The sequence below is a fragment of the Adelges cooleyi genome, unplaced genomic scaffold (assembly GCF_023614345.1).
Source record: "Adelges cooleyi isolate 19-005CV unplaced genomic scaffold, UGA_ACOO_1.1 ACOO_flye_CR_arks_rails_tigmint_CR_PRNA_651, whole genome shotgun sequence".
Classification (NCBI taxonomy): Eukaryota; Metazoa; Arthropoda; class Insecta; order Hemiptera; family Adelgidae; genus Adelges; species Adelges cooleyi.
In genome coordinates this window covers 122,077-148,711 of record NW_026096352.1, presented here as the reverse complement: position 1 = coordinate 148,711, position 26,635 = coordinate 122,077, and the positions used below count along the sequence as shown (strand labels likewise).

The 26,635-nt window shown below is 30.5% G+C and overlaps 1 protein-coding gene across 7 annotated transcripts; it reads right to left on the bottom strand.

Annotated features, from left to right (window-relative positions):
• Positions 1-10,515: 10,515 nt before the first annotated feature.
• On the bottom strand, positions 10,516-26,086 carry LOC126844640 (endothelin-converting enzyme homolog). Of its 7 annotated transcripts, XM_050582960.1 has the most exons (18): positions 25,974-26,086; positions 25,706-25,853; positions 25,249-25,316; positions 23,895-24,075; positions 23,768-23,826; positions 14,604-14,723; positions 14,355-14,529; positions 14,077-14,280; positions 13,606-13,886; positions 13,450-13,545; positions 13,157-13,327; positions 12,926-13,074; positions 12,124-12,346; positions 11,745-12,025; positions 11,503-11,681; positions 11,248-11,394; positions 11,024-11,166; positions 10,516-10,946 (listed from the first exon to the last, which is right to left on the bottom strand). In XM_050582960.1, exons 1-18 carry the CDS (start codon positions 26,031-26,033, stop codon positions 10,770-10,772), a joined length of 2,862 nt encoding a protein of 953 aa, XP_050438917.1. In that variant the 5' UTR covers positions 26,034-26,086; the 3' UTR covers positions 10,516-10,769. The 7 variants fall into 7 exon arrangements, with proteins under 7 accessions (XP_050438917.1, XP_050438919.1, XP_050438924.1 ...); XM_050582962.1 differs by lacking the exons at positions 25,249-25,316; positions 25,974-26,086 and having other exon boundaries at positions 25,706-25,816; XM_050582967.1 differs by lacking the exons at positions 23,768-23,826; positions 23,895-24,075; positions 25,249-25,316; positions 25,706-25,853; positions 25,974-26,086 and adding an exon at positions 20,375-20,451.
• Positions 26,087-26,635: the final 549 nt, after the last annotated feature.

Here is a 26,635-nt window from a genome sequence, read left to right as displayed (position 1 = left end):
GTCAGAGAGAGAGAGAGAGAGAGAGAGATGCATGCTATAGCCGACCGAAATCATCGCCCTCGGGCAAATCTCACCCCGAAAAGCAGCTCCAGCAGCCATTTTGGTCTTATATGGAACGTGACGATAATACTCGGCCTGGGTTTATTTTGCACAAACCCACTTACCCGCGTTCCTATAATGAAAGTGTGGCGTAGACGAGAAGGGCAAGAGAAACAGAACAGATCAATACATCACCCTTATAAAATAGAATTTCCACCCAAGTCCAATTACCGTTTGACGGTACGGCTGCTGTGTAACGTGACAGCAAAATAAATTGAATTTTCATTGGTAGTTTAGCTCCGATGCTCATTATTGTTTTTACAATAATCAGTGTGTCTTTTTGTACTGAAAATTAGACGATAGGTAGACCTAAAATGGGTCTATAACATATACAATTTTCTTAAAAATCGTTTTTTGTTTTTACAAAAACACCATCTTATTTGTTGCCCAGACTTGAGGTTTTTTCTTAACGCCATCATAAAAATATTATATAAAATAGTGTCGATAAACTGATAAGCCTTTTCTGGATATACCTTCTAGGGAAAAGTTTCCACCCCTGCTAGGCAAAAGAGTTTATGATATTTATTTGGTTTGTCAACGTTTATTGATAGCACCATGTCCAAATACTATTCCATACAAATTTGAAATTGATTCGGCCATTTTTTAAAAAGTAATGATGGGTCCAGTAACAAAATCAAAAAGGGAAAAAATCATTGTAAAAACAATGCCTTCTACCACTAGTAGTAATTGTTGGTTATGTATTTCTGTGCTTAAGTAGGTCATAAAATAACTAGGCGAATGGCTCAAATATTGCAAATTTATGGGATTTCAATAAATTCTTTATTAGGTATTTAAAAGTTTCTCGTTGATAGTAAGAGTATTTTTTAAATAATTGATGCATAAAATCTATCTATCTATAAAATAAATCTATGCATTGTACCCACGAGGTGGGTACAGGTCTAAAGCAAAAATTACTTTTATTATTTGATCTCTTTTAAGTAATGTAAATAATATCATTTTTTCTTATTTTAAGTTGTTGTGCCATGTGTAAATATTGTGTTTAGTCAACAGTTAAGATACAAAAACGATAGGTAAGTGCTGTTGTGGACCCACGGTTTGGTTTAAAACAAATAATGCACATATTGTTGTTTGTTTTTAAGTATAAAAAATATTTTAGTGAAGATTTCTCTTCATAAATATTTATTTCACACAGATTTATGATATTTATTTTTTATACACCAGCCGTACTTGGTCAATTACTATATCATAACATCAGTATTATACAGATGTCTTCCAAAAGAATTATCCGAAAGAAAATAGTATGATTCTGATAAAATCTTTTAAAGACATGGCAGTATCAATGTAATAAATTAGAACTTAAGTTGCATATTAAAACTCGAATGTTGCCATAACATATTTTACAAGTCGAGTAAGTACGACTGGTGAATGAATAAGAAATACCATATTCTGTGTAAAATATAATATTCATGATGAAATCCTTAAAATACAAAAATAACTAGTGTTGTTATCGACCAATCTTCCCAAATGTACTTAATAAAAAAACAGTTTGTCTACAGATGTATGAGAAAATTGTTTATGTTATAATAAAAGTTTACTCTACTCGAGTCCGTAGATACAGCTGGTTACTAGTTAGTCTGTGTAGTGTGTTTCCGATGAGGTGGCTAGTGGTGATCTAATTGTTAATATATACTATTCTACAATAATTTGAAATATTGTGTAGTCTATGTATATAATATACAGGTGTCGTCCCACAATGATTCGACAAATGAAATAATTTTTGTGCTAGTGTCGCCAAATGGACATTAGTTCTCTGTTCAGTAAATATATGCTTTATTTTTATGACTTTTATTTTAGTTAATTAACTAGGGGAACACAGGGCAAGATAAGTACACGAGGTAAGATCGGACAATGAAATCAACTGGCTTGCCGACCGGCGACCGAAGAGTTGGTGACAGGTGTGATACCTAATTTTCGGTTTTGGTTGTTATCATATGTCTTATCAACTAATATCACAGAATAAACCAAATGGATCTTTTGGGGATCTTAGAGTTTATCAAATATCTTTTATAAGTGAAAATCTTTAGTAAAAAAGTTTTTCAGCCGAGTCTGCAACCACGAAAGAGCATTTTCATGTCTCGTTGAAGTACCGAATAAATATAGATTAGTTGTGGAATTATAATTTAAAAAAATTACATGGAGCTTCCAGTTACAGCATAAGCCAAGAAGATTAAAACATTTTGTACAATCATGTTTCTGGCTAAAATTGTAGTGTTTATTATCTGGCCAAAAGTAACTTAACATAGTTTAATATATAGAGAATTAAACTATTTTGAATTTATTATTTAGTACTAACTTGAACGTTGAACGTACAACATATCTCTTATCTATATCTTACCCCTATCCCCTACCCACTATCTCCCGTCCCTATCACTCACCCTATCCACTACCCCTATCTCATATCTCATATCAGATAACAGCGTAACACTTTTTCGTTACGCTTTTTTCGGTTATGTGCCAGAGCTAAGACATGAAAATGTCAAAAACGGTCAGACATGTAGCGAATTCAGGCAAAAGGTTGCCCGCCAGGTGTCCGAAGACATTGGTCGATAGTTGTCGTGTGCGTATTTATATGTGCGCTCTGGGTGACTTTGATCACATGCGAGAAGTTCGCTACGGTTCGTCCCAACTACCGAGATCTGGCGATCTGACCATGTGTTGAGGCGGTATCGATGCCGACAGTTAGGTTGTGCTAGCTGTGGCGCCTCGTAGCCATACATCCGCCACAGTGGTGTATGTGGGGCCGCCACAGACATATTGATAAATAGGCAGTGACGCCAGAATTTAGATATTTCCTTGTTGTTATTTTTTCTGTGACTTATGGCTAAACTGTTCGTTCATTAAATGTCCTACGCCGCGTCGACTACGATGTGGTCGCAATTTCCCGCGTTTGTTCAGTGAACAATTTAGCCAGAATGAACGAAAAATGAGAATTTCCCTATGGGCACTGCCCATTTCTCGATCATACTCAAGATGTCGGACATAATTTTATCTCATCTCATAAGAGCCCATGTAAAAATTGAATAGATTTTCTTGGCATCGGTCATAAGCTCCCGTGGTCATAGCCTCCCAGATGGTCAGAAGCTCCCAAGCACAGATATATATTAGCATAGATAATAAATGAATGGATAGGTCATGCCCATAGATAATCTCATGTGAGGCCAGGTTCCCGGAATGGTGGCCAACTGAGGCGAATTATCAATATTTATGTTATCAATTATTTACATTATACAAAAAAAAATGTATGAACATTTTAGTAATCAAAGTTAAAACAAATTTTCAATTTTTGAAAACATGCAATGTGTCAACAATGAATCAAATGTGTTTTTTGACCAAACAATTCAATTTTTAAAGAATGAAAAAAAATATTTGTGTCATGGAAAGGAAAAAAAATCGCCTCAGTTTCTTATCATTTGAGAACCAACTATTTGGGTTTATGTCCTATCCATTCATTTATTATCTATGTATATAATAAACTAGATTGCTAACTAGCGATAAGAATTGAAGCCGACGGTCCGCCATTCTGGTGAGATTTATGTGTGTTATCAATGCATATGCTTATATCTGTATACATTATTAAATCAATATTCTATTTATGTGATTGTTATAAACATATAATTCTCGCGTGATAAGGTTCTAATTCCCACCAAGTGGCTCCTTCAATCTTCTCTATTGGTGGCATGTACAGTTAGCAATCTAGTTTATTATATATATCGGGATAACACAGTTACCACGAATGCTGCGTGCTACGATGTTATGTTACTCCGACATTTTTGTTACGAATGACAATTGCTTCGACGACAATTGACACGAATACATTTACAACGAAAATATGTTTTCGTTAATTTTTTTTATGCCACGATTTACAGTTACATCGAAGTTCCATTTTTAATTATTGCTTCGAATTACATTTACCTCGAATTCCAGTTACATCGACATGACTTATCAAAAAATCTTAATGTTATGATTTCGCTATTTTAAAGGACATTTACATTGATAAACATTTTATGGACCTTAAATTCCATTTACACTGACATGACCCAACAACTAATTTATATAAAACTATAAATAATAAATTGATAAACTGTAAAATTGTAATACTTATTCACTCTGTTACTTTATCGATACAAATATAGTATACTTAAGGTCATTTTATCAACTGCTTGTTAAAATAATTTAAACTTTATTTAATGTTAATCTTTGTTAAACTAAAAAATTGACTTTATCTATTTGACTCTTTCGGTTAAATTTTAGCTGAATATTAATCACAGTTAGTTAGCATATTATGGTTAGTTAAAAACTTTAAACTGAGAATTGAGATTAGTATCAATATTATCAAGTAATATTTAATTTTACTGAAATATCTACTATCTATTGTTTTATAATATAATATTCCTATATTATTATTAGTTATTTGCTTGCTTTTACACACTTAAAACTTTTTATCGAATTATAGTGATGAGGTATACTTTATGATTGCATGTAACAAAACATAGAATTAACAGTTACATTGTAGGTAGTTATTTCAATGTAACTACCAATTCAATTCAAAACGGATGCTTAAATTATAAATATTGTATTACCTACACGTTTGATATAAATTGTATGCATATTTAATTCTAGATGACTGAAATAATTAGATTAGTAGCAGTAGTAGCGACCATAATAGTGACGCAGAAGTTTATTTTTTAGGTTATATTATAAACCAATATTTCAACGAAATTCGAAGACCTTGTTTATTGTCGACAAAAATTGACCACATAACCATATGGGATGACCAAGATTTTTTCGCATGTATTCATCTGAGTAAAAACAAGTTTAAAATTGTTCAGCAAGAAGTAACTCAAAGTTAAAATAACATTAAGGGGACCGCAGCGTGTTTTTTATAAAAAAATATTAAGTATAAATATCAAAGAAATAAAAACGCCACCCCATTGATAAAGTGTTTCCCTATACATTGTGAGAGTTTAGTAAATCTACCCCTTAAAGGGGTCGGAGCACAACTAGTTTTCATGCATTTTAGCGGTGCTTAATTAGACATACTTCTCGATGTTGGATTTTAATTTTTAAAGTATGTGTGGATTTGTTGTCAAATTGTCTGGGTTTCTTAGGAAGCCCATTTTTGATTTAAAATTTTATGCCTAAAATAAATTCAAATGTAATTCGGGAATAAATTATCATTGAATTTTCAAAAAAATAATTTTGGAGATCTTCAAAAGAGAAAATTGCAAATTGCCTTCCTAAAAAACCTAGACAATTTGTCGAAAAATGCATACATATATTAAAAATTAAAATCCAACATTGGGAAGTATGTCTAATTAAGCACCGCTAGCAGATGATATTTACCAATATAAAGTTAACAACATTTTTATTTTAACGTTGTAACTTACTTTAATTAATAATTATTAATAAATAAACCTTCGTTTGTAAAACCCACTTTACTTAAGCTAGGATTAAATTTGATTGATAAATTCAGAATTTTTTTAATCTCCGATTAATCTTAAACCGAGATTAGATAAACGACATTTTAACCGCCGAATGATAAAATTGTCCTTAACACTATATTTAAAATTTTTTCTTTTTAATAATAATAACAATAATGTATTTATAATAGTAATAAATTTACGCTAATGAGGCAATTTACAATTTGTTTACAACAAGTTTTACAATAATTTATTTAAATATGTACAACAATATGAAATAAACTTGACAAATGATTTACCAATTACAACTAAAATTGTAGAGAAAAATAAAATAAGTATAAAAAACTTGTAGAGTTAATAGAAGACTATAAATAAAAAATGTAAATAATAAATAAGCTAAGTTAAAAGTGCTTATTGAGAGCACTCAAAAAGCCAACATTTTGAATTGAATTACACGAGTTATAATTCGGTTTACTGGACCGAGATAAATTTGTCGTTGTGTAGAAACGTAAAATTGCGTATAAAATCGTAAACTAATATTTAGTACAATAAATGAATCCAATCATCATTTTTCAGAACAGTCTTATATTTATATAATTTATGATATAGTTATTTATTTATATGATATATTTAAAAATATATCATTTAAATTCTGTCAACATAGTATTTTACAGACGATTCAACAATTGGCTTTATTTTCTTAAAACTTTAAAAAGTAAAAAATATAGGAATCGTTTCTGGATCGATTTTACAGAATTGATAAGGAGACTATGTTATAATTCAAAATAAAAGCATATTCAAGGACTGACCTAACCAAATTTTAGTAGGTTTAATGTGATTTATGCATTTTGTACTGTTAACATTTTAACACAGGGCCGGATTTATGGAGGAGTGGGGCTCCCGTTAGGTTGTTAGGGGGAGGGGGGGGCTCACCATTAAAATTGGTATGAGCGTTAAAAAAAACAATACCAAGTAACATTTTGTAAGTTTTACAAAAGACAACATAATATAAAATTAAAATGCATCTCCATGGACACGCATATTCTTTATAATAATTTGTTATTTACAAAATAAATGATTGTAGAAATGATAACATTTTACTGATACTTATTATTTTCAATAATGAAAATTATAATAATAAATTTAAAAATATTAACAATTTAATAATATTTTAATTGTACGTCCGTGATTCAGTTTTGTTTACAACAATTTTTGTTTTAGAAATTAGATTATATGTAGATATAATAACCTATAAAAATTCTCTATAATCTATATATTTTAGATTCTGTAAGATTTCTCATTTTAATTTTGATAGAATTATTATTATAAATAGTAAATACATAATCATATACAACGTGATTGCCACCGCCACGTACATTGTAACACGCAAACGACTAATAAAATCATTTTATTTTCAGAAATTAATAATATTATTAAAATTATCTGTTTTGACAAAAAAAAATAATAAACCAAATATTTATATTCTCAACCAGTATTAAAATTATAGGCTAAACTGTACTTAAATTTTACCCAAACTACTATAAACGGCCGTTAATGATATTTCCTAAGTACTAAAAATGTAATAATTATTTATGAATGATTTTAAAAATCTCAAATATATATATTATGCTTAAAATTTGTTTGCTCTAACCTCGACAAAATATTTAAAAAATAATTACACTATCTAATCACTAAATGGGATAAAGCTACATTTTAATGTTGTTAATTATGTTAATTGTCTTTTTTCGATCTTGAAAGATCCCATGATGTTGTGAGCCCTGAGTGAGCGGGCTATGGTCCTTTCTGGTATCCCTTAATCCATTATGTTGCGATATAGTGCCTAGTTAATATTTACTTATTTGTACAAACACTGAAGCCAAAAGTCAATACAAATACAAAATACAAATTGAATTATATCAGAGACGATTCTACAAAAAATGTTTAGAGGGGTGTTGAACAAATGTTTGATACACAACATTGATGTAGAAGATGAAAAGTAACAAGAAATAATTTCATGGTTTGTATCACTTTTGATAAACAAAAGCAGATATCCAAAAGTCAAGAAATTTAACAGCATAATATAAATGTTTTTAATTTACCACTTAATAATGTCATTAAAAAAAGGTATAATCTATACTCTTTACCGTTGATTTAAAATTTAAACACTGGTTTAGGAACCAAACTATTCAATATTATCACTTTTTTATAATACCAATTTGAGTGTTTTCACATATTAATCGTAATTAAAAACCAACTTTTATATTGTAAGTTATTGTCCATTTTATGTGACTCTCGTCTCTCAGTGTCATACAAAACCTCAAAATTGTTTATAATACCAGTCACAACGAATTAACAACAATATATATTCAAAAATCTATCTGAAACCTTTGGGACTTAATTTGAATCAATCACCTACATTCTAAATTATATATTACAATCAGATTTTTATTTATTATTCATAAAAAAAATTGTTTATAAAATTCTTCTATCTTTTTTGTTTAACTTTTCTATTTCAAATGTATAGCCTACTGTATTCAATTATGTATGTCAACTAATTAAACATAACCCTTACAATGCCCTTGCCAAAGGTTTTTAACCAATAATTAAAAGAAAGATGTACTGTAAATTAAAATGTGCAATTAATAATAAAGAATACACTATAAAACGTAATTAATGAATTTAATATATTAAATTCATTATGTACAACAACCCGATTCTGTCTTTAAATTTATCAGTAGTTAGTCAAAAACTTTTGTATAGAGTTGGATTTAGTTGCGGAATGGACAGTGTTCGGCCCATTACAGAAATTAACTCATTCGGCCCACAATACAGTTCTAGCGACAACTATATTTAAATAGTTATTTGTAATTTCCCTGTTTGTACACCAAACGATTTCCAAATCTAAGACATACAAATACTGACAATAATATATAATATATTTTCATTATACAATCATAGAATTCACGGAATAGTCGGTGCCCGGTGGTCAAGTATTCTTATCATGTATAGTCGAAGTAAAATACTTTCGTGGTATCACAATATCGAGTTAACTGTTGTATGATTCATTTAATTACTTTACGATGTCGGAGTATGTTAAATTCGGACTAACCGTCTAATCGTAGCAATTGTATATTCGAAGTAGATTATATTCGTGGCAAATGACTGATAAAGCAATGTCGGAGTAACTACAAGTTGTGGCATGCAACATTCGTGGTAACTGTAGCAACCCATATATATCTATGCTCCCAAGTTACCACAGTGGTTACTGTTATACCAAAATGTTATCATAACCGTTATCACAAAATATAAATGTTTGAACTTTCAATTATTTAATAATTTCAATTATTTAATAATTGAAAGTACAGTATTACTAAAATTATATGTTAGTCTACTGTCTAGCATTTCAGCCTAACTTCTGGGACAGATATACAGATTTCAGTATTAGGAGTCTGGACTGGATTAGATCACCATTAGACACTCACATGATAATTTTAAGTATGCTATATTTTTAATGCGACCACGAATTCTTAAGTGTGGCTTATACGCTTTATACATACATAAAAACGTCGTTTACCCATCGTGCACTGTTACGAACGAAAGCCCAATAAGCCATAAAGACACAGTTGTAATTGTTATAATTCAATTAAGTCTTCAGAAATGCACAATTTTAGTGCCTACCTAATAATTTATTTAAAACATAAAATACAAAAAGACGCAGAAATTAGCAAGTGGAATATTGGATAATAAAGAGAAAGCTATACAAAGTATAATTGACTAGGAATAACAGAAAATGTTTAGACTTGCAAAGTTTAAAGAATAAAACTACTATAACTATTTATTTCTATAAGTACTTTTTTATAAGATAAATTATATTTTTATAGCTTAACCAATAGATTGTTATTATTATAACATGAAAGTTTATAATATAAGAACATACTGATACATTTGAATTAAAAATTAATAAATTTATATCGTGCTATTGACATAAGATATATAGTTTTGTTAACAAATATTTTTAATGGAATTGGAAGAGGCGAGAATGGGGCAGCTGACGTTTTGTTTGATTAACCCATTCATCTAACAAAACACCTTGTCGTTTGAAATTAAAAAAGAAATGGAAATTGGAGTATAATTCCTTTGACTTTGATGCGATGAATTTTGTAATATTGACCACTAGCTTACCAACTTTGTATACTCTTCAAAAAATCTTACTCAAAATAAATAATGAATGAACGCTAAAGTAGTGGTGCCAAGTAATTAAAATAAAAGCTAGAAAATAATGGTAGAATTTGTTTTGAAATACCACACTTGATCACACCCCTTCCACCACACTAATTAGTGTACATTGTTTTCAAAACAAACAAAGCTATAGTGTTTGACAAGAAATCATTGAAAATGACTGATTGATATGACATATCAGTGTTTACTGTTTTTCAATATTAGTTTCCCAATGACTAATTTATTATGTCGAAACTTCTACATTTTTTAAGGCGAGAATAATTAATGAATAGCGTCCCAACATATTTGTACACTTCTGTATTTTAGCTTTGTGTAATATTATTAGTAATTCAATAATATAATATTCAATTGTATTGGCTTAATTAAAAAAATTATTAATCTATGAGGTGCGTACCTAACGGGACTGTCCCACATTGCCCCTTATAAATTGTATCTATTAAAATATTCTTAAGCGTAGCCTATAAATAGTAATTAAATTAACATAATACAAGGAGTTAAACATTAGGTATCGATTTGGAATTTTAGAATGAATAAAAAATTGACATCGGTAATAATAATTGTAGTAGTAATAGGTAATATTTTATTCATTTGATAATAATGCATAGTTTAATAATCAGTAATACAAATATTGTACATAGGTCGTTGTGATTGATGACATTAAGATAGGTATATAAATTTAATACTTTGAAACTTGATTATTTATTAAAATTGATAGATAATAGAGAATAACATCGTATTGTAATGTCATAACTTACATATGAATTATTATTAATATTGAAATATTTAAATAAGATATTTTGCTAATTTTTACACGCTACGTCTAAATATAATATGTATAATATAATGTGTAATAATTACTACATTGTTTTAAAACTACTGTTTTACTACTAAGTACCTATAAATCCAACAAAATTGGCTAAACTACATATAAATATTTTTTAAGTTGACTAAAGTGCTTGATGCTTCTACGTTTTTACAATCGTTTGTAATTTACCAAACGGTACACTTTTTTGCAGGATTCATAGGTGTTCCCAGCTTGCAGTTAAACACTTCGGAAAACTCATCAAAGTTGCTCAGCGGACCGTTCACTCTAAACTCAAACGGCGAATGCATATCCTTTTCGATTTGTAACTTTAAGCCATCGTCTGTACTCGACGAGCACCACACCTAGTCAAGTCCAAATAACAATATATATTGTTTCATTTAATTAAATTGAAAAAATAATAACACCAATGTTGTTATACCTGGGCGAAGCTGAGGAAAAACATTTGACGGTTATCGAGATTAACGCCTGGCAAACGGAACACTTGTGCTCTTCCATCGTCGAGATATTTTGAGTATGCACGATAAGCCGCTTTCAATCCACCGTTATCAGCAATATTTTCTCCTACAGTGACATTTTGACACATGAAAGCAATTTTTATTCAAATTTAGCGTTATGATATTATGTCAAACGAAGAATACCCACCTAATGTTTGACTGCCGTTTACATGCATGCCTTTAATTTTGTAACTAGAATATTGATTGATCATGCATTCCGTAGCGGCATTAAATTTTTCCACTGTAGCATTGTTCCACCACTGATGCTTATTTCCAAATCGATCATATTGACGACCTAAAACCGTACATAAAAGTACATTTGTAGCCGATAAATTAACTGCACTCGTAAAATCAACCCAAAAAGTGTCTGTACTTGAATGTTCAGTAAACACGAATCAAGTACCTGTATTATCAAAAGCGTGTGTCAGTTCGTGGCCCATAACGACTCCCAATGCTCCGTAGTTCATAACGGGCAGTTGCATTTGGCTGAAAAATGGTGGCTGTAAGATTCCGGCAGGAAAGACTATTTGATTTTTGGTCGGTGTGTAGTAGGCATTTGCCGTTGTAGGAACCATGCTCCACCTGAAACGAATGACCTAGTAAACAATACAACCACAATCAACGCTTTCGCTGCACTTTACGTACCAGGTCCTGTTGACGGGTTGTCCCAGTATATTCAAATTTTGTCGGAAATTAAATTGTATGGCACGTATCATGTTCATAAAGTATTCGTCTGGGTTCACTATTAAATCCTTGTACTTATCTTCCATTTGTTGGGCGTCCATTATGTAATCTGGGTAACCTATCATGTCGGAAATTGCATCCGCCTTTTTTTCTGCTTCGATCAGCGTTTCTTCGTCCATCCATTGTAAATTGTAAAAATTTTCTTTAAATGACGCTTTTATTTCCTCAATCATTTCTTTGGCCTGTAATCAAAAGTAATTTACAAAAACAAATTAAGTAAAGATAGCGGCGATATATATATATATGGTAGAACATCTGAATAAAATAATGTTTATATTACCAATGTTTTTGAATGTCCGTTAAAAACTTTACGGATGTACAACGATGAAGTTGCAAAACCTAAAATACTATTTGTGTCAGTAATGCAATAACGCCAAGCATCGTCCATTCCTTCTTCTCCTAGAATCACTTTACGTAGATCGTTATAAGCGTTACGAAAATCTTTCGATAAATATGGTGACAATGCCCAAACAGTTTGCCAAGCCAGATAGTTGTTGATAATCCTTAAATTACATGTAAATTATGATTTATGATATATTTCATTTATTAATTTAGTCAGAGATGGACAGTATTTGAAATATAATTATTTAAAATAATTTTAGTATTATGCATTTTCTGCCTGGTTACTGAAAAAAAAGTTATGAACACCCAATATTTTCCCTAGTCATAAATATATCAACTAACTGTTAAATTATTTATATTTTTTGAAGTTATTGTATTTTTCACGATTTTTAAGAGTTGCACATAATTTTGTTTTATACCCACATTTATTTAGAATTGATTGTTTTTATTTACCGACTATTATTTAGTACCCCGAAAACTTATCGTAATCTTTTATTTGAAATAAAATACTATTATTGAAATAATAAAAAAAAAAAATTTTTTTTACTCCACTATACAATAATGTTGATTTAATACGATTAAAAATTGTATATTGACATAATTTATTATTAAAAAAAGATTTGTTATTTATTAATAAATATGAGTAAAAGTATTTAGTATTTTATACCATCAAAATACTTGTACTAGACAAAAAAATACTGTATTTTGCCAATCTCTGAATATAGTCAATGTACTCTTACGTTTTTTTTTCTGGACTTCTGAAGTATTCGTCGATTAGTTTAGACATACCAGCTATGTATGACGGTGAAGAAACGACTACTTTTTCTTGATTTGTTATTTTCTTGTTTACCAAACGAAATGCTGAGTTAAAATAATGATTCCAATGGAGCTAATTACGATAAGAAATAAGTTTTTAGTACCAAACAATATAATATATAGGTAATATAACAATATATTAAATCTACACTTACGAATGGTGCCAAGTCTTGGAGTTCTTTTAAGGACAATAAGTGATAAGTCTTATCCAAATCGTTTTTGTTTTCTTCGGGCTCTTTAATCTCAGCCAAACGAGTTTCAAATTCTAAGACATTTTTCATTTGTTTCCTCGTAATGGTTGGCTCACCGCCTAACAAGGTTCCGATCTAGAATGATATACAAAAAACATGTTTAATAGGTTTTTCACAGTCGAGTTTTACATATAGGTCACATTTCTTTCTAAAATGTTCTGATTTCTTAAGAGATTCTCACTGTTGCCGTAGCTTACCTTTGTCATGTAATCTAAGAACACATCCAACATTTTCTGATTTTCCTTGTCGAGGTAAAAATTTCTATTCGGCAAAGATAATGAACCCTCCACTACCTGTAATTGAAAACACACTTAAGTAACAAAGTACAAACTTGGTAACCCACTGATGTTTACCTCAATCACGTATCTACTAGAATTTTTGTAGTCTTCCATTACACTCCAATCGAATAAGCCATCCATGTTGTAACGATTATGGGCCGTTTCCAGGGTTAGTTGTAAACTCCAAGTTGACACATCCCACGCTCCCGAAATGTTCCATCCGCCAATATCGTCAAGTATGTCTTTCAACGGTTTAGGACCCAAGGCTTCTAAAGTATCGTTAGGGTCCATGCAAGTAGCGAAGTATGTTTTAGCTTTAAGTTCAGCTTTATTGGCATGGTCAATTGGTAATGCTTCTGTATAACATATACAATTATAACTAGTTTTAACACATTCAAATTACAACTAATTGGTGAAAACATTGCCATATTAAATACAAAATATGTATGAATTTCGGTTCGATTATTTAATTCTTCAAGTAAAGATAATGTATGTACGTCATACATTATCTTTATCCTGGACGTGTAAACAAGTTTAAAGTCTTACCGAGAGAGTTTTTAATAATCAACATGTTGTTCTTTTCCAGTGCATGAAATATGTTCCAAATAGATCTACCTTCTGGTATAGGATTTGATTTTATCCATTTACTACAAGCGTAATTATAAAAGTTGTCGCAGGGGTTCAACTTTGAATTCATATTTTTGATGGCGCCTGCTGCCGTGGTAACACACGTTTCATTCAAACAATAACCTACAAGATAGACGTTAAGTTAAGTTACAATACAATGTTAATAAGTATTATTTATTTATTATTATATGTTTTACCTTGTCCAGAAGAATGAAATTCAATATCATAATGGCTGCTTGATTTACAATACAACGTTCTGATCTGCAGTAAAAGAGAAAAAGCTATCACGGCAAAAAAAACCATTAAACAAATGAAGCATTTTTCCAAAAAAGTTTTTTTTTTCCATTTCTTCATAAGGTAGTATGACCGCTCCTATGACAAGTTATAAATACATTATTAATATTATTCAATAATATATACCTAAGCACAAGTAAATAATAATTTACTCGAATGAAATGGAAGCAACTCGGCAGTGACAAGGAAATTACTTGTCTAACACGTACATTCCCTGAATTGTATAAATCCTCACTCAATACCTCATGTGTGCTAGGACCGTAAGTATTCATCTGGAAAATAATATTTACAATTTTGTTGAACTAATATTGTGTGACATTTAATAATACCTATAGGCTATAACAGATGAATGATTACTTAAATGAATGATGAACTTAATTTTCTAAGAATACAGTGTCAAACTTCTTAACTACATAGGTGTATTGGACTGGATTGCCATAAACTTGACAATATATGTATGCCGAATGTTCCCACATTATTAAAATATCAGCTATGAATAATTTTTAGTTTCCAAGAACCTCAATCATATTGTAATAAATAAAAAACATAGTTAAGGCCATAATATACAATAAAGTAACAGTAAATTTCACAGGTATGCAAAAATCTTAACTGCCCTTCACTTTAGTTGCTGTTTGTTTGGTACTTCGGAAATTTAGTAATTGAAAATACATAGTATGTTCGATAATAATTCCTCGTTATTTTAAAATAGTTTGTTCGAATACCTACTCACAATGTGTCTACGGTGGTTTCAAAGATAGACATGGCAATGGCTCTCTCCATTGTAAGAAAAAATACATTTGACGAGTGTCCATAACTGTGACTTAATATAGCCATAACATGCTAAACGGTAGGTAAAATAATAATTTATTATTATTATTTACTACTACTAGTAGTAGATGCTAAATAGTTTAAATATTCTTTCACAAAGAAACACAGACAACGTGTACTAGGTACCAAAAAAATTAACTGTTAAATTCTGTTATCAAACTAGGGACGGTTATCAGTGCAAGTTGAAATAAAAATGATAAGCAATGTAAGTTAATATTTATTACAGTAACAGGAAGGAGCGGGAAATATAATATAATACTAAATATAATATAAAATAAAACAACTAACTTTTTTGCAATCTATCGATTGTAATAATTATCAAATATGATGTGTATCTAAAAATATACATTGCTAGAAGACCTTGTTTCTGTCAATATTAATAAAATAAACAATTGGGCAATACCGCTGTATCATTTTATGTAATTTTAAATGATATCATTCATACTTATACATTTCAAAAGTATTCTACGTTATTTGGTACTGAAATACTTTTTTATTTTGTTAATAAGCAGTGAGGAAATAGCTGTGTTGATTTTGTGAAAATAATACTTTTAAATGATCTTGTTTTTCGATAAAGGATTATAGTGACAGCCAATCAGGTTATAGAAAATAGTATATCAATGTTTAATATGATGACCAACTATTTTTCTTATTTGTAACTCATTTAAATCTTTTTTGGCTTATAAGAACTTCATAAAAATTAAAGTGGTATATTTTTCATTGTATATCAATATTTCGGGGATTAAAAAAAAAAAAAATATATAATCTACATCTTTAATACATTATGGCATAGCAGCTGTAGATCATATTGGGGTGGAGGAGATCTGATCACAAAGCTTCAAGGATTAACTAAAAGTGATAAAATCTTCGATGCAAATCTATAGATAGTGAAAATACAAATATCAACAAAATCATTGTGCCTAATGACAATAATGTACTACAAATTGTATATTTATTAATAAAAAAAAAATATGACTACAGATGTTTGAAAAAATTGTATGTGTTATAGTGACAAGTTAAACTAGATCTACCTGTATATAATTTAATGCCTACCTATAGACTACACCCTAATTTTTAGATCTAAGGGTCTTAAAAGTTTGCAGGAAAAAATCAAATACAGAAAAAGTTTCCATCGACCCTTCTAGGTCAACTTTTGTAATTTTCGCTCCAGACAGAATAATGAAAACACATTATTGTAAAAAAAAAAATATCTCAGCTACGCATAAAAGCTAAACAAACCAAAGAAAATTCAATTTATTTTGCTGTCACATTATACAGCAGCAACGACGTCAAACGGTAATTGGATTTGGGATAAAATTCCATTATAAGAACGGATTTAAGTAAGTGCAAAATAAGTTCAGACCTAGTATTATCTTGTCACATTTAATTTGAATGCGTTGACATAATTTGACATATATAAAAAGGACCCAGCCCGTATACAATAAATAAATAAATAAATAAATAAATAAACCACTAAAAGCTGACGCTGCTTTTCGGGGTGAGATTCGCCAGAGGGATTTTCATAGTATTTTACTTAAAGAACATTTTACAAAGTAATGGAAAATGTTTGAATGTTCAAAAAAAAATTTGTACCACGCATTAATGCTAAGTTGAAAAATAAATCAATTAATATTTATAAAATACATTTTTAAAAATGTTTGGGTTATTTCTTGTGCAGTGCAAAGATAATAACTGTATCGAGCTATCGAGTATCGAGTGCTATTAATTTGTGTTATTATTAACCCAATACAAACATTGCCTATTTACAAGTTATATAATTTACCAAGCCGTTTTCAAGTATTGAGAATTTCGAGTTCTTATCTCGACATTTAAATCGCGATCATACTTGAAAAGTCACCAATGTGTTGTAGCTTTTGTCCACTTCTTTTACCTATAGTACCTATATATTATATTATTGTATATAGTATATTTATACAGTTAACTGTTATATATTATATTTATTTATAAAAAAATATGTACATTTTTTGGATGTCTTTCTCAATTTTGAAGGGGGAAGGTGTGACTTTTAACTCAATACCTGTCAGGTTTAATTTCTGATCTAAAAACTTGCTACAATGATAAATCGTTTTTTAATTTATTTTATTGTTATTTCAATCCGCTTCTGATTCTGAAGAATATTCATCAACAAGATGGTTTTGAAGGGTTGAGTTTTCTCAATTCTTAACTCACTGATAATCATATTACCCGTGTGGCCAAGTGCAGTAAATGCTATAAAACATACCAAAGAAAATAAGTGCCTAATAAGTATACACGGTACACTGGCGGTAGTTCAACACGTACTAAAAACAATACCTATTTCATATCGTTCCAAATGGTATAATTTGAAAATATTTTTTAATGACTTTTTTTGTTGCAATTTTTAACTAATAACATAACTAAGCTAATAGATTATTAAAGTATTAACCATTTTAATCAATATTTTATGTTGTACCGCAAATATGTAATCTATAATAAATATGTAATTTACAATGCTCTATAACTTTTTTAAAAATAGTAGAATTAGTTGCAAATTTGTATGAAATATTCTTTAATCATGTACTACCGATAAACATTCACAAACCGAAAAAAATTGCATAGACCCTTTCCCCTAGAAGGATTAGAAATATTTTCTTTATTTCACTTTTTAGTGAAGTTCTAAGGATTTAGTCCTGAAAATTTGACTGAAGGTAAATCTAGAATGGTTCTATGGCATATTATACAATTTTTTTAAAAATAATTTTTTTTCGTTAAGGAAAATTACAATTTCACCGAGTCAATTTTCAGGTTGCTGTGTGTAGATGAATCAACAGCCAACAGGCAATGGAAATATTTTCATTAATTTGTTTACATTTTAATGACAAAAAAATGTAACTAATGTATACATTTTTATAGACAGACGATCATCCCCAATTGTATGAACCCCAACACTAAAAACAAATTTTTAAGCACATTATTGTCAATAGTGAATAGGTAAAATGTTTTTTCGATATTTTTATTTTTTATCTATGAACAATGGACCTCCCTTACTTACTATTACTATAATCCTATAATATTAGATACTAATAAATAGTGTTATTTTTGAAAGCATATATGTATCTATAATAGGATCTGTAAGGATTGTACATTGTTTGGTTATGACGTAGTCATGTTTAAAACCAATGTGAACTACACTCCTTAAAGTGGCATTAATTTTGAGAAAAATTCAACTTTAAGATTTTTTCCTTTAGTTACACTATAAGACCTACCTTTGTGCCAAATTTCACGTTTCTACCTATACGGGAAGTGTTTTATAATTTTGATAATCAGTAAGTGAGTCAGTAACAAAAATAAAAACTTTGAAATTCTCCCTTTTTGAAAAGGCTTATTATTAAGGGCTCAATTTTTTACAGTATCCTAAGCTACTTGAGCTTAATCTGTGTTTCAAATATCATAAGCTTATCTTAAGAGGAAACCGAGATACGTGGGTTAGAAAAACTGGGTGAATTGGTTCGTGTAAAGATACACTGGCATTGCTGGAACTTGGCTTGGCGCACTGCCTTGCGCTCAGATAGAAACAATAAAATATATAAATTAGTGGTCACGCCTTCTATGTTTTTTTTCTAAAAAAGTAGTTGGTTTTTTTTTTTTTTTTTTAATGAGAAACGATTTGTGTTTTACCATCCTAATATTTCATACTAGTTTCGCGCCACCATAGAAACAATCAAAGCGTAAAACCCCAAGTGTTGATTAACGCTGGTTTGAAAAATGCACACTACAATTATAGTGACAGTTTTAAAACGTCTACACAACATGTATTAACCGTTTGCGTTAATAAATATGTGTGAACGCAAACTAGATTATCATTAAATAGTTAATCTGAGATCTATATTGACACACAGGTGTGAACCAAACGGTTGACCACGAAAGGGCGCGATAAAAATCGTATAATATATTATGAAAGCTTTTTCAAGAGTAGCGCGAAAAGAGAGGACAACTTTATATAGGTCAAGGAGGAGGAGAAAGGAACTGATATTGATTTGTAGGGTCGCCCGCCGCGCCAACGCGCAGGTTATAAGTACTGCGCCAAACCACCTCCAAGCGTAGCTGCAAAACCTTTTTTTTTTTTATTACTTTACTTCTGGACCAGCGCCGCACGATCCCCGTGGGAAATCTCGATTAATAATTCTTGGAATATCCAAAGCGTACAATCGGCAGCACAATCGCGCCCTACGTTCGGTCGGAGAACAGCGAGTGCGCCATAAGAGGTCGCCAGAGTCGACAATTCCCCCAAGGCCATACTAAACTTGTACGCCCTGTTCGGGCGTTTATAATAAAGCGGCTATAAAAACAACAAAAACACCGTGTAGATAAACCATCGGATCATGAATAATATGTCTTATGGTACAACTATTATCCACGTAGGAAATAATTTTAATACAGCCGTAATCCGCACACGGTCACTATAAATGTATGTTCATGTTCATGGTCGTTTTTCTCCCCTCTCCTCATCTTCTACACCTCTCTCCACACTGCTCCTGCCCTCACGTTTCCTTGCCCTTCTCTCTCTTATCCTTCCTTGCCCTTCCTCTCTTCTCATTCTCCTTCTCTGTCTACTTTACTCCTCCGCTCACGTTCCCTTTGTCTTGCCCCCGCTTTCCATTTTCCTCCCCTCCCTTATTTGCTCCTACCCTACCCACTCTTCTCCTGACCTCGCACGTTCGTTTCCCCTTCAGGTTAGGCATCTACCCCCAAATCTAACTTATCCCCAGCCATAAGACATATTCATGCATCGACCGTAGGAGTGAACAAACGGAAAAAATATATATTTTGCGTTTTGCAAAATTATGTAACACACGTCGATCCTGCCTGTACCCTAATAGCGGTTAAGAACTAGAAAAAGTTGCGACTTATAGAGACCAAATGTGATAATTTTGACAAACACCACCTATTCCGGGATTTTTCGCAGTTTCCCGGGAATGAATTAAACAATGGGGCAATGAGGGGGGGGGGATTATCTCGTCGCGGAAAACAGCGCTATTAGGGTACACAGTTAGGTTTCGATGGAAAAATCTAGATACATTAAAAGTTTACGCTTTAATTGTTCCAAAAACATTACCTCGAACACGTTTGGGCGGCGGCGATCAATTTTGGCTGCTTTGTAAAACCCTTTGTATGACGGCCGGATCGACGGATTGGCAAACGTGCAGCTCGTCGGTACGGGACAACGATTTCACTGCGATTTAAGCGGATGTTACTTTGGAAAACCCGTGGGTCGACTGGGAGAACGACGTTCGTGCTGGGCGGACAGTCCTTCAAACGATATTGATCATCAAGCGCCGGGATTTGAGCTCCTGTGGGTCTTGCACGGGATTTCGGTCACCCGTTCCAAGACTTGCGCGCAACAAGCTACGGCCGCCGACGCTGCTGCTGCTGCTGCTGCTTTCTTGGTATAATAAAATATGTTGCCGACTTGATCAATCCGCCCGCGATACCGGGTGTCGTGTGGCTCATACCGAACCGATCACCCTGTATATGCATATTATTTTTATTGCTATCTCGAACAAGAACCATGCCTTATGAGCTCTGATGCAGAGCAAAGACGGTGTATTGTTTTAGGTCCAGATTTGTATGTAATATTTTTTTGATATAGTACTGCCGACCAACGTCGACTAACCAGAAAAAAATCATAAACCCTTTCTCCTAGAAGGGATGGAAAATTAATCTTTACTTTGATTTTTTTAGTAGTTACTTTATAGTTTATGGTCTTTCTAGTCAACATTTTTTTATTCAAGGAAAATATCTAAAAAAAAAGAGGAAAATTACATATTGACCATAGTCAATTTCTAAGCTACTATGTGTGAGTGAATCAACGTGAAAAGATATTTGAAAATATTCTCATTATATTGTTAATTACGATATATGTCGAAAAATGGCAGTCAATTATTACAGACGACCAACTCTAATCATATACACTCTTATACTGAAAATACATTTTTAAGCACACTGTTGTCATTGGGTTCCTACGAGTACAATGCTTTATCAATATTTGTATTTCTACCATTATAAATTGTGATTATTACACCGAACAAATTAATTATCATTTATTTAAATAATTGAGTTGTTAGTGTTAGGTCTACCTGCTGAAAATTTACACAAACCAAAAAAGGTGTCTATTGTTTGTAGTTTTAAGCTGTTGAACCCTATTAAGCACAAAAATCCTATTACAATGAAACGTTGCAAATTCTAATTTAATCTAAATTTATTTGCCTTGGAAAAAAACACCAAAAATGGATGTATCCGAGCTCGTGTACAACAGTATTAAGATTGATGTAAATTTAAATTGACTCCGTGCTCTTTTTAGGTCAATCGACAAAACGCTATTATAAAATATATAACAATAACGGCTTCCTCTTTAAAAGTAATTGAATTAGTATTGCGGTCCGTCTAATTTGTCTTTTAAACGAACAATACACGTATATAGAGGCGGCAGTCAATCTATAAGATTAAAAATAAAAGGTCCTAAATTCAGCCAAGCTCACAACTATTTATTAATGTAATCATAAATAAAAATGTTTGATTAACTCGACCACTCGACGGAGGACTTAAGCAGGAAGTCGTTTTTTCTATTGAGTGTCGCATTGGTCATATTGTACTATACATGAATAATAAATAAATAAATATTGAAATAATATATACAAAAGCTACAACACATTGGTGACTTTTTAAATATGATTGCAACTTAAAGGTCGAGAAAAAAACTAGAATAATAATTTGATACTTAAAAATGGCACGGTACATAATATAACTTGTAACTAGGCAATGTTTGTATTAGGTAAATACTAACACAAAGTAATAGTACTCGATACTATACTATCTTAGCACTACACTGTGGGTGGATTCAGATTTCAGTCTAAGAATACATTATTAAAAATGTATTATATTAAATGTATAATATAATACAATATAATATTATATTCTACACAGAGTATAATATTTCTTATTTATTGGCCAGTCGTACTTACTGGACACATAAAATAGTTTTTCAAAATAATATTTGAGTTGTAATTTATTAGTTATTACATCGGTAAAAAGATGTTTTCAGAGTGACACAATTAAAAATTACTTTTTATTTTTGAAAATGTAAATAACTTGTCCTAATAATATAATAATAATTGTTTTTTTAATTGGACACCATAATAGTTCAATTCATAAATACATATTACATAACTACATTTAAAATATTATTATTATCATTATGGTTATTGAATATTGTCCAATTAATAGTGTTTAAGATTGTGAGTCTTGTTTATATGTTTATCGTGAATCAAATATTCTTTTCATGAAATCCAAAAAGTTTACTTTTGTTTTACCTAAAAAAGAAAATTATTTTTTTTAATAGGAGATGACCAAAAACCGTCGTTATATAAATCATATATACAAACTGTTTAAATTAACTTTACCGTGGAACTCTTTCATTGTAGATTTATCGCCAAAATCAAGGGATATAAAACCGTTAGCGCAGACCTACAATATATGAAAAAAGTATTAATACATGCTTTAGAATAGGCTGTGTTTAAGAAAAATTTAAATGTTTATTTATTTTTCAAACAATAAATTTCTCCCTAATTAGTGTAACATTCTTACAATTTAAAATAAAAATCTTACAGCTTAAAGTAGGTATATGAACACTGCAAAATGAATAGTATAAGATTTTCAAGTGTCATATTTTACTGTATGAATTAGATTAGCTGGTGAGCTTGGTGAGCTGTAAGTTTCGCTTGTGAGTACTATTTTCAAAATCCGATTCCTCAAAACTACATTGAATTCTTCATCTTATAAATAATAATAAAATATTGGCCTTTTATTCAATTAAACGTCAAAAGTTAGTGTGATGAAAAAATGTGTAACTTTTTGTTATTATACAAATTACTGTGATATTCTGACAATAAAATACAACCAATAATGAATCATTATTAACTATTGTATTAACCAGTATACAACAAATTTAATTAGCTCTTAATTAGGATTTTGCGAAAAATTGACTGTTTAATAAACAGGTGGTTGGCGTCCTCTTAATGAAAAATTAAGACATGCAGAATATGTGTTAAAAAAAGAAAAAAAAAAGAATATTATTATATACTTCCAAAACAGGAAAACCTTTGTGATCTGAACATAATGTACCACCATAACAGTAAAATACATTTTCGAGTTCCAATCCATTAGAATTAAAAAAGTACACTGTTAAAAAGTTTCTTTCTACAACAAATAACTATTTAAAACAAGTAGGGAATCTACATTATTTGTATTTTTACTTTTGAACACTGGATCTCCCATACATTCTTACTTATTTATTTTATTAATTATAAATTGTTAACCAATTGTATTTATAAATAATGATATGCCCTACATTTTTTTTGAAAGTCCTTATTTCAATTTTTTTCTTTTAGAAGTTTTCTATTTAATGTATCAAGAGGCTTTTTTCCCCCTCCTCCTTTTTTTTTGCACTTACGGCTTTTTTGATTTCCAACATGAACCACAAGCATTCCACAGCGTTAACTACATAGTTGGCTAAAATTGAATTAAAAATTAAAAACTGTCTACATAAGTGAACCGCTTCCAAGGCTTATGTGCATTACTGCCTCTATCGGATTCAAGTTCTCCTAATTTTCCGCTCAATGCTCTATTCATTCCTCTCCAAAAGTAAAATACTTGAAATAGCTGCTGAAGAGTAAGAAATCCCTGTTGCTTATGAAATTCGGTGAGTGTAGTAAACTTGTCCAGAAGAAAATTTACTTCTTGAGACTCGAGTATTGTAACCTGAAAACAATATAAACATACAGAATTTGTATTACAAAGTGTTTACTTCTAACAGCAATGACCCAGCGATTGTCATAAAAAATACGTTGACATTTTTAAAATAGTAGTTTTTAGAACGGAATTCTTTATGGTGCGCCCTGCTGGGATATTATTTTCTGTGCTGGCGTGAGAACTGACTTCTGTCTGTCAATTACTTTAAAAACAACCGAAAATCAACTACAATTTAAAATAATGTTAATGTTTAATTTTTTACTAAAAAGAAAACCGTGGGCTCTATTCAACAAAGTTCAAATACATTGAGTTAAGTATTATGAAATGTACGTGTCACACCCTAAAATTGAATCAAATTTAAATTATAAAAAAATGTATAATGTAGAACATTTCCCCACACTTTTCTTTTCAGTAAAAAATTAAAGATGTTTAAAATTGTAGTTGATTTTCAAAGTAATTGTCAATTTTTAAAAAAATGTGCTACAATTGATTGGTAAATTGTTCTTGTAGTAAAATTGAGATCACATATTATATAAAAACACTATGAATAAAAAAAATTCAATTTTTAATTAAACCCAGTATTATATTGGTTGGCCCACGATAAAAAATCACCCTGTATACATAGGATAAAAATCTTTTTATATCAATTCTTTTTTTTTTTTTTAATGATCTTATTTAATTAAAATTAAATAAATCAACATAATCGAAAGCAGCTTTATGTAAACCTACCTAACCTACGCGGACTCATTCCTAACGAGTGTCTCGTGACCCAAACAGTTTTTTTTATAGTTAACAGTTCGCCCAATTTTTATTACCTACGTTTTTAATAAAAAAAATTTAAAAACCATCCCTCTTGAGTAAAGTATTATCAATTAAGGCCGATTAAAATTTTAAATTTATTGTCTTGTAACATACACATAAAGATAAGACACTAGTTTTCTCTAAAGAAAAAAAAATTGCGATTATTTCTAGAGAAAATGAGTGTCTAATTCTTAATGAATCACTTTGTATTGTGAAACAAATAAAAAATGTAGCATTTGTAGGGTTACAGCACATAATAATTAAGTTGTTTTGTTGGAACTTGGAAAATATGTCAAACTTATAACTATTATCTATATATTATCTATAAATGAATGTATGTTTGTGTGTCCTTTATGCTAGTTGATTTGAGACTTAGAATACCTCGGGTTTGTCGGAGCTTTTGTCAATATCCGCCAACGTCTTCAATAAACAATGCAAATCGGGCTCATCTGTATACAAATTGATCAATTGTTAATTAAGTTATTCCTTTTCAATAAATAAGTACTGTAACAATATAATTTTTAATAATAACATTATGTATAGTTAGTAGCTTTCGTTACTGCTAAACTAAACTAAATTTAACTCGGCGTTGAGCAATTACAAGTATAAATAATATTGTACGTTGCAATTTAAAATTTAAAATTTAATAAGAGTCTCTAGGTATATTTTAGAGTAGCTTCCTGTTCGGCTAGAGTATACCTAAGTATCAAAATTAAAAAAAAAAACCACTAACAAATACTAAATAGATAAAAATCGCAATATTTTCTAGTATTGTGCTACAAAATTGCAGTTATATTCGAGAGTTAGTTCAACATATAATTTTTTATCAGTACATTACCTGAATTGTTTTTAAAAGTTATTTCATTATTCCCAAAGGTTTTTCCCACGTCTCGTGCGAATGCCAAATCGTTAATTCGTTTGGCATTTTTGTAGTTTTCAAACAGTTTTTCCAACTCTATCAATTGATCACTATTTAGTCCGACGCTCTGAAACAAAGTATGACGTGGCAGTTTACACACATACATAATCGGAATGTATTTCAATTTTTTAGTTTATACTATCCGATGCGAATAATTAATAAACAGTAGGTATTATTACACTCTTACCCATGCTGACGTCAGGAAATACAACGCGCAGACAATAAGAGCGCTCTTGAAATGCATCATTTTATTCGAAATTTATAATAATAATAGAATTCAATCGAGTACTACTAATGATATTATAGCTGTAAAACAATTGTGCATCGAAGTCGAACGACGAATAAACAGTAAAGTAAGTATGTTCTTTGCGGCTTCAGGGTTGTGTTGACTCAATTGCAAAAACAAACAATGTTTGCCAAAACAAAAAATTTTGGTTTAATAAATAAATTTTTTTTTTCCTCGCAATTTTGCAGAATTTTGCAGTATGGTAGTTTTTTCCTAAAACTATATGAATATGTTTGTTCAGTTGTCTAATTCAGTTAAATAAAGTGTAGTATTAGACCTCGATAGCTGAAATTTGTATATTTTATGTGGCTAGCTGAACGACCCTTAACTCGACTTTTACGACAAAAGGTCTGCTACCACAATGGTTAGGTTTAACCCCCTCAATAAGTAATTCAATTAAAAACTAAGCCCGTAAAGGAAGTTCGGGGTATAGTGGGGACAGAGCATAGTGGAAATCTTTTGCCCCTAAACAGATAGCTCTTTCAGTTTCCCTTAAGTTTTTGAATACATAGATTATAAACGTTTTGAACTGTTTGTTATAGACTTCTAATTGATAATAATTT